At 43.5% G+C, this 15826-nt stretch overlaps 1 protein-coding gene and 1 long non-coding RNA gene across 6 annotated transcripts in view; one reads left to right on the top strand and one right to left on the bottom strand.

Annotated features, from left to right (window-relative positions):
• The window catches only part of TMEM219 (transmembrane protein 219), a 35540-nt gene that overhangs the window by 8885 nt on the left and 10829 nt on the right, over positions 1 to 15826 (bottom strand). Inside the window, exons 1-3 of one of the 4 annotated variants that reach the window (XM_060119957.1) lie at positions 2290 to 2386; positions 797 to 1251; positions 514 to 703 (exon numbers count right to left, since the gene is read on the bottom strand). In XM_060119957.1, the coding sequence (XP_059975940.1) occupies positions 514 to 703; positions 797 to 1204 (598 nt within the window). In that variant the 5' untranslated portion in view covers positions 1205 to 1251; positions 2290 to 2386. The other 3 variants (XM_060119956.1, XM_060119955.1, XM_060119954.1) reach the window with 3 other exon arrangements.
• Positions 2171 to 15024, top strand: LOC132503494 (uncharacterized). 2 transcript variants are annotated; one of them, XR_009534620.1, is made up of 4 exons: positions 2171 to 2256; positions 13143 to 13225; positions 13570 to 13601; positions 14558 to 15024. It is a non-coding gene; the product is annotated as an uncharacterized LOC132503494 (long non-coding RNA). The 2 variants fall into 2 exon arrangements; XR_009534619.1 differs by lacking the exon at positions 2171 to 2256 and adding an exon at positions 11644 to 11721.

Genomic DNA, 15826 nt, shown 5'->3' with positions numbered 1-15826 from the left:
CCAAATCTCACACAGGAATTAATGGCACCCTCTGACTCACTCTCACTCATCATCTTCCCAGAAGACTCTAAGCAATTTGGGAATGGAGGATGTCTGATTTTTCTGTATCCTTCATAGCACACAGAGCTGTGCTAAGCACACAACAGGAACTAACGACACCAGTTTAAATAAATAGAACATGTTTCTCTGATATCCCTGAGGAAAAAGAAGGTGCCTCTAACAGAAGCCCCAAGGGATGAAGAGGGTTGAGAAAGAACTTTAGGTCAAATCTTGCCCATCTCATCACACCTCCAAGGATAGAATCAAAGAACCTCAAAGTTGGAAGGGGAGAGAGAAAACATTTATAGAGACCCTACACAGTGGCACTGTGTTCACTGAAAGTATCTAGTCCTATTACAGCAGAAGTGACTAACGCCCAGAGATGTGCCCAAGGTCACCAGGATGGTGAGGTCAGGGGCAGGGCCCACCTCTGAATGTTCTGATATCCAACCCCACAGTCCTCCTTGGTCTCACCTTTCAATCCCATACGACTACCCTGGACCTGGGCTTGGAATGTCTGGGTCTTGTTCCTGTCTCGATCATCTCCAAAGTTCAAGGTGGTCAGTAAGCCCACGACGTGAGACCCACGCCACTTCCCTTTGACTGTCCCATTCATGGGGCACAGGGTCAGCTGGCCAAAAGATCTCAAGAAGGAGACCCAGTCCTGTGTGCAAAAGGAAGGTGGGGAGAGGTGAGAGGAGATCAGCAGCAAGAGCTGGCCTGCAGGGGAAGGATGAGCAGGAGGGTGAGTACTCACCTGAGGGATGTCAGGGCTGCGCAGGCCAGTCTTGTGGGTGAGGAGGAAGCCACCAAGGCCCAGGCCAGAAAGGCCAAGAAGCAGCAAGATCAAAGTGGCACAGACCAGAGGTGGGTGGTGCGCCAGGCAGAGATGCAGGTTGTGCCCTGCCTGGCAGCTGCCCATGGGGAGCAGAGGGGTCTGGGCCTCCAGGGAGAGCCTGCTGGAGGACAGGAAGGGAGACCTGGACAAGAGCCTGCCAGTAAGAAGGCACTTACCCATCTTATTCAAAGGAAGTGAAAGCACCGAGAAGACAAGGAACTTGGCCAAGGCCACACAGCCAGTTAGTGGCACAGCCAGGACAAGAACCCAAGGCTCTTGACTCCAAGTGTTCATCTCCAGGCACCACTCAATAAATGTTTGCTGCATTTCATTTCTGAAGTAATCAAGGTGGAAGCAGAGCAGAGCACGCTGTACTGGAAAAAGGAATTCGAAAATGAGAATTCTCAACGGGAGAAGTTCAGGAAGCAGCTGTTCTGGGGCTAGGGTTTGGCTGAAGAACAGTTCCAGCTGATAGCCCAGACAAGGGAAGCATCTGATGAAAAAGAACTCCACTTTGGAGCTAAACTCAATTTGAGTCCTCCTCTGCCACTCACTGGCTATGTGAGAAAAATCAGCGAACCTCTGCGAGCTTAAGAATCTGTGAAATGGGAGTTCTAAGAACATCGAGTAGTGAGGACTAAATGGAGCAGATAAAACAGTTTGCATAGTACTTGGCCCTGCAGGAACTGAACAAATGTCCATTTCCTTTCTATTCCTCTGGGTCATATTGATCTTCAAAACCAGATGAAGCAAGGCAAAAAGACTGTGGGGAAAACTGAGGCTCGGGCACTTTAACAAAGGAGTGGTAGGGCCAAGGTCTGAAACCCGTCTCCAGCTTCCAAGTGGAGTGCGCTTTCCCTGGCGAGAAGCAAGAGCCTGATGAAAAGGAACATCTGGAAGGCAAGATAAACATTTGGGATGGGAGAGAAGGAGGGCTCCAGGGAAATGCAGGTGTCACAAACGCACAGCCCTGGCCCTGCCTCCCGTCCCGAACATCTGTAAAGGGGGGGAAAGGTAGGAAGGAGGAGGATAGAGCCTGAAGGTCGGCGGCTGTTGGTGCACCTAGGCCTCCCCTCCCCCGCAAAGCCCCTCGAGCAGAAACTCAACACCCATATCCCTTCCCGCTGTAGCAGCGTCGAGTCCGCCCGCCTCTCGCTCTCACCGCTCGCAGCCGGGCGGAGGCCGGCGCCCCCCGCGACGTCACGCGACGAGTCGCGAAGGGGCGGGGTCCGTGCTCCCACCCACCCCACCCCCAGTCTGCGGGATTCGCATGCGCAGTGCCCACGCGGGCGGCCGCCTCGCCCCTCCTGGTCAGGGTGGGGGCGTACCAAGAGGACATCCAATGCAGGGCCAAAGGGGAAAAAATAACACCACGGGAGGTGAGTAAAAGGGAGAGAGGCAAGGTAACTAACCCTAGAGACGTTGTGAAACTGTCAACTCTCCATCCGGAGAGACCATGGGGGGCATTTCAACGAGACTCGCGTCGCAGGCCATTTTCTTTTGCTCGTCTCCCACCCGCACCAGTAGCACAGCCCAGCCGCGCCCTGGTTCCGGGTAAGGACTTGGGGTCCGCCCGGGGGCGGGGCTCCGGTCCTAGGACTCTGGCCTTCCGGGCTGGCCTTGGGGTTTGGGTTCCGTTCTTCTCTGCAGTCTAATAGTGTTTAACGTGTACACCTCACGCTTGGTCCCTGGCTTTTGGCGACTCCTTAATGCATAGCTGCCAGGATCCTACATAGATCTGCATAGATCCTACAGCTGCAAGGCTGCTCAATAGAGACCTCTCATTTCACTTCTGCCCGCATTTTAGAGATGAGAACACGAGGTCCATCTTAACCTGAAATAGCAGGACACGTGGAGCCAAGAACTTTGGGTTCAAATCCTGACTCTGTCCCTGCCCCTACATAAGACATAACCGTGCTCTTCTGGGGACTGAGTTTACTCCTCTGTTAAAGGGGATCATCTTATCTATCTCACTTGTTGGATAGGAAGATTAAGAGGTAAAGTGTGGGAAAACATGAACCCACTGAGCACACAACCAGCACTGGACAAATGCTGTTTGAAACATAATCTGAGTATTCAATTCTACTGGGGCTTTCTTAAAGCAGAGACCATATCCTTCTGTACGACCACCCAAAATACTCTCATATATGGTCAAATGATATTCAACAAGGGTGCCAAGACCATTCAGTGGAGAAAAGCTTGTCTTTGCAACAAATGGTGTTAGGAAAACTGGATATCCACGTGCAAAAAAATGAAGTTATTAAATTCTTACTTTACACCCTATGCAAAAGTTAATTCAAAATGCATGGAAGGGGACTTCCCTGGTGGTCCAGTGGGTAAGATTCCTGGCTTCCACTGCTGGGGGCACCAGTTCCATCCTGGTCGGGGAACTAAGATCCTAAATGCCGCATGGTCAAAAAAACAACCAAACAAAAAAACACCCCAAATTCATGGAAGAACTAAATGTAAGAGCTGAAACTATACAACTGTTAGAAAGAAACATAGGGGGAAAGCTTCATGATGTTGGATTTGGCAATGATTTCTTGAATATGACACCAAAAGCACAGACAGCAAAAGAAAAAAATAGATAAACTGGACTACATCAAAGTTTAAAACTTCTATGCATGAAAAGACGCAACAGAGTGAAAAGGCTATCCACGGAATGGGAGGAAATATTTGCAAAATGTGAATCTGCTAAGGAGTTAATATCTAGAATATATAAAGAACTCCTACAACTCAACAACAACAGCAAAACCAACTTGATTAAAAAACGGGCAGGGGCTTCCCTGGTGGCGCAGTGGTTGAGAGTCCGCCTGCCGATGTGGGGGACGCGGGTTCGTGCCCCGGTCCGGGAGGATCCCACGTGCTGCGGAGCGGCTGGGCCGCTGAGCCTGCGCGTCCAGAGCCTGTGCTCCACAATGGGAGAGGCCACGACAGTGGGAGGCCTGTGTACCGAAAAAAAAAAAAAAAAAAAAAAAAACGGGCAAAGGGGCTTCTTGGTGGTGCAGCTGTTAAGAATCCTCCTGCCAATGCAGGGGACATAGGTTCGAGCCCTGGTCGGGGAAGATCCCGCATGCCGCGGAGCAACTAAGCCTGTGCACCACAATAGTTGAGCCTGCGCTCTAGAGCCCATGAGCCTCAACTACTGAAGCCTGCATGCCTAGAGCCCATGCTCTGCAACAAGAGAATCTACCACAATGAGAAGCCCACACAGCACAATGAAGAGTAGCCCCCGCTTGCTGCAACTAGAGAAAGTCTGTGTGCAACAACAAAGACCCAACTCAGCCAAAAATAAATAAATAAATAAATTAATTTTTAAAAAACGGGCAAAGGACTTGAACAGATATCTCTCCAAAGAAGATATACAAATGACAACACATAAGAAGATTCCCAACACTACTAATCATTAGGGAAATGCAAATCAAAACCACTATTAGATACCACTTCATAGCTATTAGGATGGCTACTATCAAAAAAAAAAAAAAGAAAAGAAAAGGAAAATAACAAATGTTGACAAGGGTGTGGAGAAAGTGGAACCCTTGTGCATTGTGGGTGGGAATGCAAAATGGTACACCTACTGTGGAAAACAGACCAGTGTATCTTTGAAATTTTTTAAATAGAATTACCATATTATCAAGCAATTCCACTTTGGGGCATATACCCCCCAAAATTGAAAGTAAGGTCTCAAAGAGATATTTGTATACCATGTTCATAGCAGCATTATTCAAAAGACATAAAAGGTGGAAGCAACCCACGTGTCCATCAACAGATGAATGGATAAAAATATATGATATATACATACAGTGGAATATTATTCAGCCTTACAAAAGGAAGGGCATTCTGACACATGCTACAACATGGATGAACCTTGAGGACGTTATGCTAAGTGAAATAAGCCACTCACAAAAAGACAAATATTACATGATTCCACTTATATGAGGTACAAAAAGTAGTCAGATTCATAGAGACAGAAAATAGAGTGGTGGGGGAGAGGGGAATAGGGAGTTATTGTTTGATGGGTCGAGAGTTTGAGTTTTGCAAGATGAAAAGCATTCTGGAGATGGATGGTGGGGACCACTGCACAACAAGGTGAATGTACTTAACATTACTGAATTATACACTTAAAAATGATTAAGATGGGGCTTCCCTGGTGGCGCAGTGGTTGAGAGTCTGCTGCCGATGCAGGGGACACGGGTTCGTGCCCTGGTCCGGGAAGATCCTGCATGCCGCGGAGTGGCTAGGCCCGTGAGCCATGGCCGCTGAGCCTGCGCGTCCAGAGCCTGTGCTCCGCAATAGGAGAGGCCACAACAGTGAGAGGCCCGTGTACCACAAAAAAAAAAAAAAAAAAAAATGATTAAGATGGTAAACTTTATGTGTATTTTGCCACAATTAAAAATAATGATTAAAAAACCTTGGGCGGGGGGGACTTCCCTGGTGGTGCAGTGGTTAAAAATCCGCCTGCCAATGCAGGGGACACGGGTTCGATCCCTGGTCTGGGAAGATCCCACATTCTGTAGAGCGACTAAGCCTGCGAGCCACAACTACTGAGCCCACGTGCTGCAACTACTGAAGCCCACACGCCTAGAGCCCCTGCTCCACAATGAGAGAAGCCACTGCAATGAGAAGCCCACGCACTGCAATGAAGAGTGGCCCCCGCTCGCTGCAACCAGAGAGGGCCCGCGTGCAGCAACAGACCCAACACAGCCAAAAATAAATAAATTAATTAAAAAAAAAACCTGGGGGGGATTTATGGCACAGTCTCCTAGGATATAGTGGGTGTTTTATAAATGCCATTGATTGTTGCAATTCCAAGTGTAGGAAGTATTTTCTTCTCAAAGGAAAAATAAGTGTGGCTGTCAGAATTTTAGAATCTAGGAATTGGAAGGCACTTAATAACTGAACAAGTTCAACAATACCACCACCCTCCTTTATTTTCCAGATGCTAAACTGATGTCTGGAGAAGTTAAGGGACTTGCCCCAAGTCTCCCAGCCAGTTAAGCCTCAGCCAGAACTAGAGCCCAAGTGTCCCAACACTGAATCCAGTCCTTTCCCACTAAATCCTCCTTTGTCAGCCCTGCCAGGAGATCTCTCCTGAAAACCTACAAAAGTCTCTGCCCATTCACTCTCAGTCATGTCCAGCCCAGTCTGGGCCAACTAGGTAAACTTTCCCCAGTCTTGATCTAGTCTCCCCACCTGCACCTCAGTTCCTGGAGTACTATGTTCTCACAAGCCCCAGGTTTTTTTTTATAGTTTGAGCACAGAGTATTCACTCAGTAAATATTTGTTGATTAATTTACTAAAAACAGCTTCATACAAGCCAGTTTCCCTGAGAACTCACCCATTTTCAGTCTCATTTTATGGTTGGGAGCATGTCTGCCCATGCTTGAATGTTTGTGAAGTTTAGGTTAAAATGTAAAAGAAAGTTTATTTGGTCAACAGTTATTTTTTTAGTGCCTTCTATGGTCCAGGTACAAAATTAATATCCAAATAGCAAATATTTTGTTAATGCTTCTACTTAATGACAAGTCTAATTTGTAGGGTAAGATAAGGCATGAAAGTGCCCAGTAGTGCTGGTATACAATAGGAAGTCAAGAAATGATTTCCCCCCATTATTCTTGTGCTACAGAGTAATTAGGCGTATTTGGACAGCAGTTTCCATAAATGACAATAATTGATATTTACTTGCCAAACCAAACAAATCCTATGGACCGGTAGAGGCAGACTGGTTAGAGCAAGAAACTGCCTTGAGGTCTGAGAATCAGGGTAAATGGATGTGAACAAATGTCTTATATATTTAAAAAAAAAAGTTGGAGGAGAGCAGGTGAAGACACAAAAATTGGTTGCACACTATAATGCTCCAGCATTACACCAACATTCTGAGTTAATCCACTTAGCAGGCCCTCAAAGGATGTTATTGTGGAAACCTGGTCCTAGACATGTTTAATATAACCAAGGTCACACAGATAGTAGGTGGCAGAAGTTGGCTTATGATTCAAGCTTGACTACAGCCTATCATGTGAGAATCAGAAAGCTGATGGATAAGGGAATCGACCAGTTCCTTGAAAGGAATCTCAGGAGGGATTCCTCAATCACTCCACAGTGATAAATTCCTCTCAGAGCTCTGGCCCAGATAAAGCTTCTCTCAGGGATCTGTTTGTTTTTTTTCCTTCCAAATTATTGTCTTAAAATTTGGGGGGACTAAAGACCCTTTTGAGAATCCAATGAAAGCTTTTCATTTAGTCAGCCAGATATTCATTCAGTAAACATCTGTGAGCTGCCAGGCTCTATTCTGTGAGCTAGGAATACAATGGTGAACAAAGTATTCAGGATCCCTGGCCTCCTGGAACTATAATCTGCTTCTGGACCCTCTCCCTGGAAAAATGCACTTTCATCTAAACATTTGCATGCAGTTTAAATCAGTGGAACTTCAGTCCTCTTGGAGCTCATCCTTGGACAAGAGCCCCTAGATACTTAATAACGTTCCTTCTACCCTAGTTACACCTCAGTTTTGTGTTTAGTTTCATATCAGAACTGCTTGATAACATTACTGCTTTCTCCCTTTATGACTTGGTTTCATCCATTCAATCAACCAATTCATTCATTCAATAAATATCTGAACACTTGCTAACTGCCAGGCACTTGGTTAGGTACTAAGGGAAGCCATATTTCCTACCAATGAAATGCCTTAGTGAAAGAGGCAGACACACAAAAAATTATGATAAAATGTCTAATACTGTAATAGATATATAATCACATAACATATAATAACAATAGCTACCCACTACTGAATAACTTCTAAATGGGTCAAGCATTTAATGGCCTTTAAATGTTACCTCGTTCAACCATGCCAATAACAAAATATTATCCCTACTTTACAGTTGAAAAAACCAAGGCTTAGCAATGTTAGGAAACTTGCCAATGGTCTCCAGCTAGTCAATAGCTACATGTAATACGCACACACACACACACACACACACACACACAATAAAAATATTGGAGAAAAAAGGAAAACATGTCTATAAGCCTGGGATAAGAGATACTTTCTCAAGCAGGACACATATATACAGAAACCATACATGAAAAAATTGATAAACTTAACTGTTTAAAACTTCTATATGATTAAAAAAACATGTAACTGAGAAGTGGGAGAAAATAACTGCAATATTTATTAATAGTCAAGAGATTAGTAGTAACTGATATGTTGTCCCCCTGAGGTAAAATTTACATAGTGTGAAATGCACAGATCTTAAGTATAAAATTTCATAAATTTTAACAAATGTAATGCCCATGAAAACACCTCAATCAAGATATAAAACACTTGCATCACTCCCAGAACTTCCCTCATTCTCCTTCACTCCCTACCTTCTCTGTCCAAAGGCCATCACTATTCTGATTCTATCACCAAATCTTTAATTTTTTTCCTTAAAATGTCCAAATTCTCTTACTAGGTTGTAAGTTTCCTTAAAGGAGGACCTGTTTCTTTTTCTCCTTTAGGTTGTGTGTGTGTGTGTGTGTGTTAAAATATATATAACATAAAATTTGCCATTTTAACCATTTTGAAGTGTACAATTCAGTGGAATCGGTTACATTCACAATGTTGTGCAACCATCACTACAATTTATTTCCAAAACTTTTTTATCACCCCAAACAGAAATTAGGTAACCATTAAGCAATAATATCCCCCCCCGACCCAGACCCTAATAACCTCTTATTTACTTTCTATCTTTATGAATTGCCTATTCTAAGATATTTCATATAAGTGGAATCATAATATTTGTCTTTTTGTGTCTGGCTTATTTCACTTAGCATCATGTCTTCAAGGTTCATCCATTTATAGCATGTGTAAGAATTTCTTTCCTTTTTAAGGCTGAGTAATATTCCATTGCAGATACACACTACATTTTCTTTATTCATTCATGTGTTGGTGGACACTTAGATTTTTTCCACATTTTGGCTATTGTGAATAATTCTGTTATGAACACTGGTGTACAAGCATCTGTTTGAGCCCTTGTTTTCAAATCTTTATATGACTAGGAGTGGAATTTCTTGGTTATATGGTAATCCTATGTTTAACTCTTTGAGAAACTGCCAAACTGTTTCCCACAGCAGCTGCACCATTTTACATTCCCACCAGCAATACACAAGAGTTCCAATTTCTCCACATTCTTACCAACACGTTATTATCTTTTTGATAATAGCCACCCTAGTGCTTTGGAGGTGGTATCTCATTGTGGTTTTTATTTGCATTTCCCTAATGACTAATGGTATTGAACACTTTTCACGTGCTTATTTGTCATTTGTATATCTTATTTGGTTAAAAAAAAAGATATTAAATTGTCTAGAAGGACACACAGGGCCAGTCATTAACTTTAGAGAGGTAGGTGGCAGTAGTAATTTTGCTTTGTCCTAAAAAGGAATTTATTTGTTACTAATGTAATTTGAAAACAACTTCTTTTTCATCAATGGCTTCAGTTAGTGTATGATTAGTGTATGATGATGCTATACACTAATGATTCAAAAATCCCTATCTCTAAGCCATACATTGAAGTTTAATGTCCACATTTTCATATTTTTACTATAAAGCTCCATTCATTCAACATACATTTGTTGGGTACCCACTGTGTGCCATGGACTGTTCTAAGTGCTGGGGATCCAGTAGTGAATGTAACAAACAGATCTCTAGGCTGAGGAATTTATATCTTTATTTACACTTGGTGTCATCTAGGCACCTCACTTAGCATGTTCAAAACTGAACTCAGGGAGTGACATCAGTGAAAAGGACAGAGTAGGTACCTCTAGTAGCCTATACCTCCCCAGAATTACTGAAAAAACCTGGGAAAAACTGTCAGAATGAACATATCAGAACTCTTGGAGATAGTCAAAGGTTTATAACAACTAAGTGAATGCTTAATCAAGAGAAAGGTCACAAAAACAGGGTAGGAGAGCTTTGTGGTGTTTTAATGTTAGCTTTGCTCCATTTCCCTCCTGGCACAGTGGCAGTCTTAAAGATAGAAGCCTGTGCTCCTGGTTTGGGTATCTGGCCCCAGAGACAACCGAGTGAATCTTGTTCCCAGGAATTATGTTTGTTTGTTCTGACCTACCCATGGGTTCCCTGAAGAACTGATGCACCTGTTTTGCCTAACTCAGAACACTCTCAGGGCAGAGACATACCTTCATGGAGAATATTCCTAGAAAACATTAAAAGCCAAATGAACAAGTCAATGCTATCCAAGACAAAAGAGATCAGGTGAGACAAACAAGAGATATACAAAACTCCAGAGAGGAAAAAAAAAAAGGGAAATGAGGATCTTTGGTAAATAGGGCTTTGAAAAGCTCCCACATCCAGGACAGGATGCATGCTCAGAAAATACCTGAGGGCTTCCCTGGTGGCGCAGTGGTTGAGAGTCCGCCTGCCGATGCAGGGGACACAGGTTCGTGCCCCGGTCCGGGAAGATCCCACATGCCACGGAGCGGCTAGGCCCGTGAGCCATGGCCGCTGAGCCTGTGCATCCGGAGCCTGTGCTCCACAAGGGGAGAGGCCACAACAGTGAGAGGCCCACGTAACAAAAAAAAAAAAGAAAATACCTGAGAAGACCATAGCTTTCACCTCTGGCTGGTCTTTAGGTTCAGCACAGCAGGAAGTGAAGGCTAAGACAGAGCTGTAAATGGCCTGGTTAAGTGTTGAAGGAGTGCACCAACACAGAGACAATCTGAAAAGACCTGGAAAGTATTTTTTCTTTTCCTCTCCTCTCTTCCCCACCCCCCTTTCTTCTCCTTTTCTCTCTCTTTTCTCCACAACATAATTTCAAAATGTTCAGTTTTCAGCAAAAAATTAGAAAGCATGCAAAGAAACAATAAAATACAGCCCATTCACAGGAAAAAGAAAGTAATAGAAACTGTCCCTGGGAAGCACAGATTCTGGACTTACTAGACAAAGACTTTAAATCAACTGTCTATAATGTGCTCAACAAGCTAAAGACATGGACAAAGAACTAAAGGAAACCAGAAGAACAATGTCTCAACAAATAGAGAATATCAATAAAGAGGTAGAAATTATAAAAAAAAGAACTAAATAGAAACTTAGGAACTGAAAAGTACAATAATGTTTTTAAAAAGTACAATGATGTTTTAAAATGTACACAGAATTTGTTTTAGTTGGGTATGATAAGACAACAGACACAGAAATTAATGTCACGAAAGGAGAGGTTTTTATACTCAGAGATACCTAGAAGCAAAAGGCAAAGCACACCACACAGGGCAACATGGGGAAGCACCAGGGTCAGTCAGGAGGCAGTGGGAGTGGGAAGAAGATGTGGGGCAAGAGCCCCACATTTTCTGGAAACATGAGAAGGAATGGATGAAGCAGGGAAAGCATATTCTGGATTGGTTAGTTTGAATAACTTCACTGGGTTCTTGGGTGTTGGAGCTGTTCCTGTTCTCTGGTATCTGGCCCTGGGGTGATTAGGACAGAGGGATAGTGGCCTAGAGTGTAAGAGATTTGATAAAGGAGGTGGTTGGGGGTATAGGCTTTGGCTTGGTTGATTTGCATATGAAAGACACACTTGCAGATGAGTCCTTTACTCTCTCTAGGAACTGGCTAGCCCTGGGAGGTGCAGTATCTTCCAGGTCAGCAAGACCCCAAATGTCAAAGCATCAGGAAATACTAAAATGAAAAATTCATTAGAGCAGTTCAACAGAAGATGTGAGCAGACAGAAGAAAGAATCAGTGAACTTGAAGATAGGTCAAATGAAATTATCCAATCTGAGGAGCATAAAGAAAAAAGAATGAATGAAAATAAAGAAAGCCTGAGAAACTTGTGGGGCACCATCAATAATACCAATATGTAAGTAATGGGAATCCTACATGGAGATGAGAGAGAAAAAAGGGCAGAAAGAATATCTGAAGAAAGAGTAGTTGAAAATTTCCCAAATTTTATTTTTATATATGTGCACCCAAGAAGCTTCATGAACTCCAAGTAGGATAAACTCATAGATCCACACTGACACGTTATAATCAAGCTGTCCAAGGCCAAAGCTAAAGAGAAAATATGGAAAGCAACAAAAGAGAAGCAACTTGTAATGTACAAGGGATCTTCAATAGATTAATAGCCAATTTCTCATCAGAAAACATGGTAGTCAGAAATCAGTAGGATGACATACTTAAAATGCAGAAAGAAAAAAACTAAGAATTCTATATCTTGCAAAATTGTCCTTCAAGAATAAAGGAGGGATTTCCCTGGTGGTCCAGTGGGTAAGAATCCACACTCCCAATGCAGGGGGCCCGGGTCTGATCCCTGGTAGGGGAACCAGATCCCATATGCATGCTTCAACTATGAGTCTGCGTGCCACAACTAAGACCCAGCGTAGCCTAAAAATAATAATAATAATAAAGGAGAAATTAAGAGTCCCACATAGGGGCTTCCCTGGTGGCGCAGTGGTTGAGAGTCTGCCTGCCGATGCAGGGGACACGGGTTCGTGCCCTGGTCCAGGAAGATCCCACATGCCACGGAGTGGCTGGGCCCGTGAGCCATGGTCGCTGAGCCTGCACGTCCGGAGCCTGTGCTCCGCAACAGGAGAGGCCACAGCAGTGACAGGCCTGCGTACCGCAAAAAAAAAAAAAAAAAGGCAGAGATTCGCAGAATGGATTTAAAAAAAGAAAAATCTATATGCTATTTACAGGAGACTCATTTTAGATTCAGAGACACAAACCAGTTGAAAGTAAAAGGATAGAAAAAGATATTCCATATAAATAGTAACCAAAAGAGAGCCAGGGATGGCTATGCCAACATCAGACAAAATAAACTTTAAGTCAAAAATTGTTTCAAGACATAAAGAAGAACATTATATATTGATTAAGGGGTCAATTAATCAAGAAGATATAACAATTATAAACTTTATACACACCTATCAACAGAACTCCAAAATATATGAGGGCATGGGACTTCCCTGGCAGTCCACTGGTAAGACTTCACGCTTCCAATGCAGGGGGCATGGGTTTGATCTCTGGTCGGGGAACTAAGATCCCATATGCCACAGGGCACAGCCAAAAAAAACAAAAACAAAATACAGGAGCCTGGAGCTCCTGCCATAGCAGCAACGTACACTCCAAGTCCTTCTGTGTCTGTTTCTTGTTTAAGTCCTTGATTAAGTTCTAGAGATGGATTGTGGTGATAGCTGCACAATATGAATGTATGTAATGCCACTGAACTGTATACTTAAAGATGGTTAAAACGGTAAATTTTATATTCTGTGTATTTTGCCACAGTAAAAAACTGGAGGAAAAAAATGAAGCACCGACACATGCTACAACATGGATGAACCCTGAAAACATTATGCTAAGTGAAAGAGGTCAGACACAAAAGTGCACATATTGTATTATTTCATTTATATGAAATATCCAGAAATGGCAAATCCATAGAGACAGAAAGCAGATTAGTAGTTGCCAGGGGATGGGCAGAAAGGAGACTAGGAAATAACTGCTTAATGGGTTTAGGGTTTCCTTTGGGGTGATGAAAATATGTTGGAACTAGATAGCTGTGATAATTGCACAACACTGTGAATGTACTTAATGCCACTGAACTGTACTCTTTAAAATGGTAAATTGTATATTATGTGTATTTTGCCACTATTAAAAAAACTGAGCTTATTACTTTTCCTTAATATATACTCCTTTTACTGCATCTTCATCTCAGGTAACAGGAGAACCATTGACCCAGTCTCCCAGGTAAGAAACCTCTGAGTCAGCCTTGACTCCACCCTCTCCCTTTACCCCACCCATTCCATCCACCATCAGAATTGTCTCTGGTACCCTTCCCCTCCTCTCCATGCCTACTGCCTTTGATTGTTTCAGGCTCTCATCTCTCATCAGGACTACTGCAGCTATCTCCTAACCCTTCTCACTGCCTCCAGTTTCTCCTCCCTTCAATACATCACGCACATTGCCTACTCAATTAGCTTTCTAAAAGAGCAATCTTAAGGTTCCGCTGCCCTCCTAAAGACCTCTGCTGACTCCAGGAGAAAGTTCCACCTCCTGAGACATCCTTCACAACCTAGCCTCAACCACCCAGCATCATCTTTCCATTTTTCACTCCAGCCACATAAACATCTTGCGATTCTAGCTATTCCACACCACCATAGTTTAGGCTAGCACTGTACTCTTCATGGAACACACTTCTACCTTGTACACAGTTTCTCTTTCTTCAAACCAACCTCAAAGGTCACAGCCACTGTGATGTTTTTCCTCCACCCTCAGAATTGAGCCTCCACCCCCATCATGCTTCCACAACACTCCTTTCATTACAGTACACGGCACCCTGCATTTTAACTTTCTTGTAGAAAATCTATCTCCTTTGGGTTGTGAATTCCTGAAAGGCAAAGACTGTGTCACATCCTCCTCATCTCTATAACCTCAACACTCAACATAGTACCTGGCACATGGTAGTCTAAAAATGTTGGTGAATTCTCTCTCCCATTCCCCCCAGCAACTGTTCTAAATCTCTCCCACTCTCCTCAAATCCTTTTTCCAACCTCTGGAACGTCCATCTGAACTGTCAGCAGATGACCTTACCAGAAAGAGGCCATCACTTATGAAATCCTTTATCATCTACACTTGTCACACACCCCTTCACCCTACATACCCTGCATACCTGTCCAAACTTTCCTCCTTGTCTCTGTTCACAGAGGAAGATGTGTCCCTCCTCCAGCCCAAAGCCAACCCCTCCACTGTGCTCCAGATCCCCTCTCATCTCTCATTGCTTCCTCAGTCATCCTTCTCGGACTTTCCTGTTGGTGCAGTGGTCAAGAATCTGCCTGCCAATGCAGGGGATACAGGTTCGAGCCCTGGTCCAGGGAGATCCCACATGTAGCAGAGCAACTAAGTCCGTGCACCACAACTACTGAGCCTGCACTCTAGAGCCCACGTGCCACAACTACTGAACCTGCATGCTGCAACTACTGAAGCCCGTGCGCAACAAGAGAAGAGCCCATGCTCCGCAACAAGAGAAGCCACCACAATGAGAAGCCTGCGCACTGCAACGAAGAGTAGCCCTTGCTCGCTGCAACTAGAGAAAACCTGCACGCAGCAACGAAGACCCAATACAGCCAAAAAAATAAAAGAAATAAAAAGAAATATTTTTTTTAATGTTAAAAAAAACAACTATATTCCTATTAAAAAAATCATCCTTCTCTCCTTTTCCACCCATATTCATTCAGCAAATATTTACAGAGCAACTCTTTGTGTCTGGATGCTGGGCTTATAATGGCGAATGAGTTAGATAATGCTCCAGACCTCATAAAGCTTCTACTGTAGTGAGAAAGATAGACAAGTAAATCTGAAATGGATATAAAGAAAATGAACATGAAGATACAGGGAATAAGAGACAGGTCACTTTAAATAAGAAGATCAGAGAAGGTTTTTTTTTTTTTTTTTTTTGTGGACGTGACATTTGAGCTGATGCCTGAAGGATGTGAATGAGTTTTCTGTGAAGGTCTGGGGGATGAGGATTCCAGGTAGAAGGAACAGCAATGCGAGGACCCAGAGAGAAAAAACAAGCCAAGGTTGTCTCAATGGCCTATAAGGCCCTCCAAGCTCCATCCCCCTACCATCTCTCTGACCCCATTTCCTACTGTCCTCTCCCTCCCTCAGTCCACGGCCCTCCTTGCTGCTTTTCAATTATGTCAGGTCTACTCTCATCCTAGAGCCTTTGTGCTGCTGGCTGTTCTCACTGCCTGCAGTTTTCCTTAGATATCTGCTTGGCTAACTTGCTCACTTTCTTCAAGCCTTTTCTCAAAGGTCACCTTCTCGACAAGGGCTACCCAACTACTTTACTTAAAATTGCTATTCACGTCCCCCTCCACCACAGACACTCCTGATCCCGTTACCCTACTTTGCTTTTTATTTTTCTATAGTGCCCATCACCTTGTAACATACTACATAATTTATTTATTCAT

Source organism: Mesoplodon densirostris, chromosome 16, assembly GCF_025265405.1.
Source record: "Mesoplodon densirostris isolate mMesDen1 chromosome 16, mMesDen1 primary haplotype, whole genome shotgun sequence".
Taxonomy (NCBI): Eukaryota; Metazoa; Chordata; class Mammalia; order Artiodactyla; family Ziphiidae; genus Mesoplodon; species Mesoplodon densirostris.
This window is presented reverse-complemented; position numbering and strand designations above follow the sequence as displayed.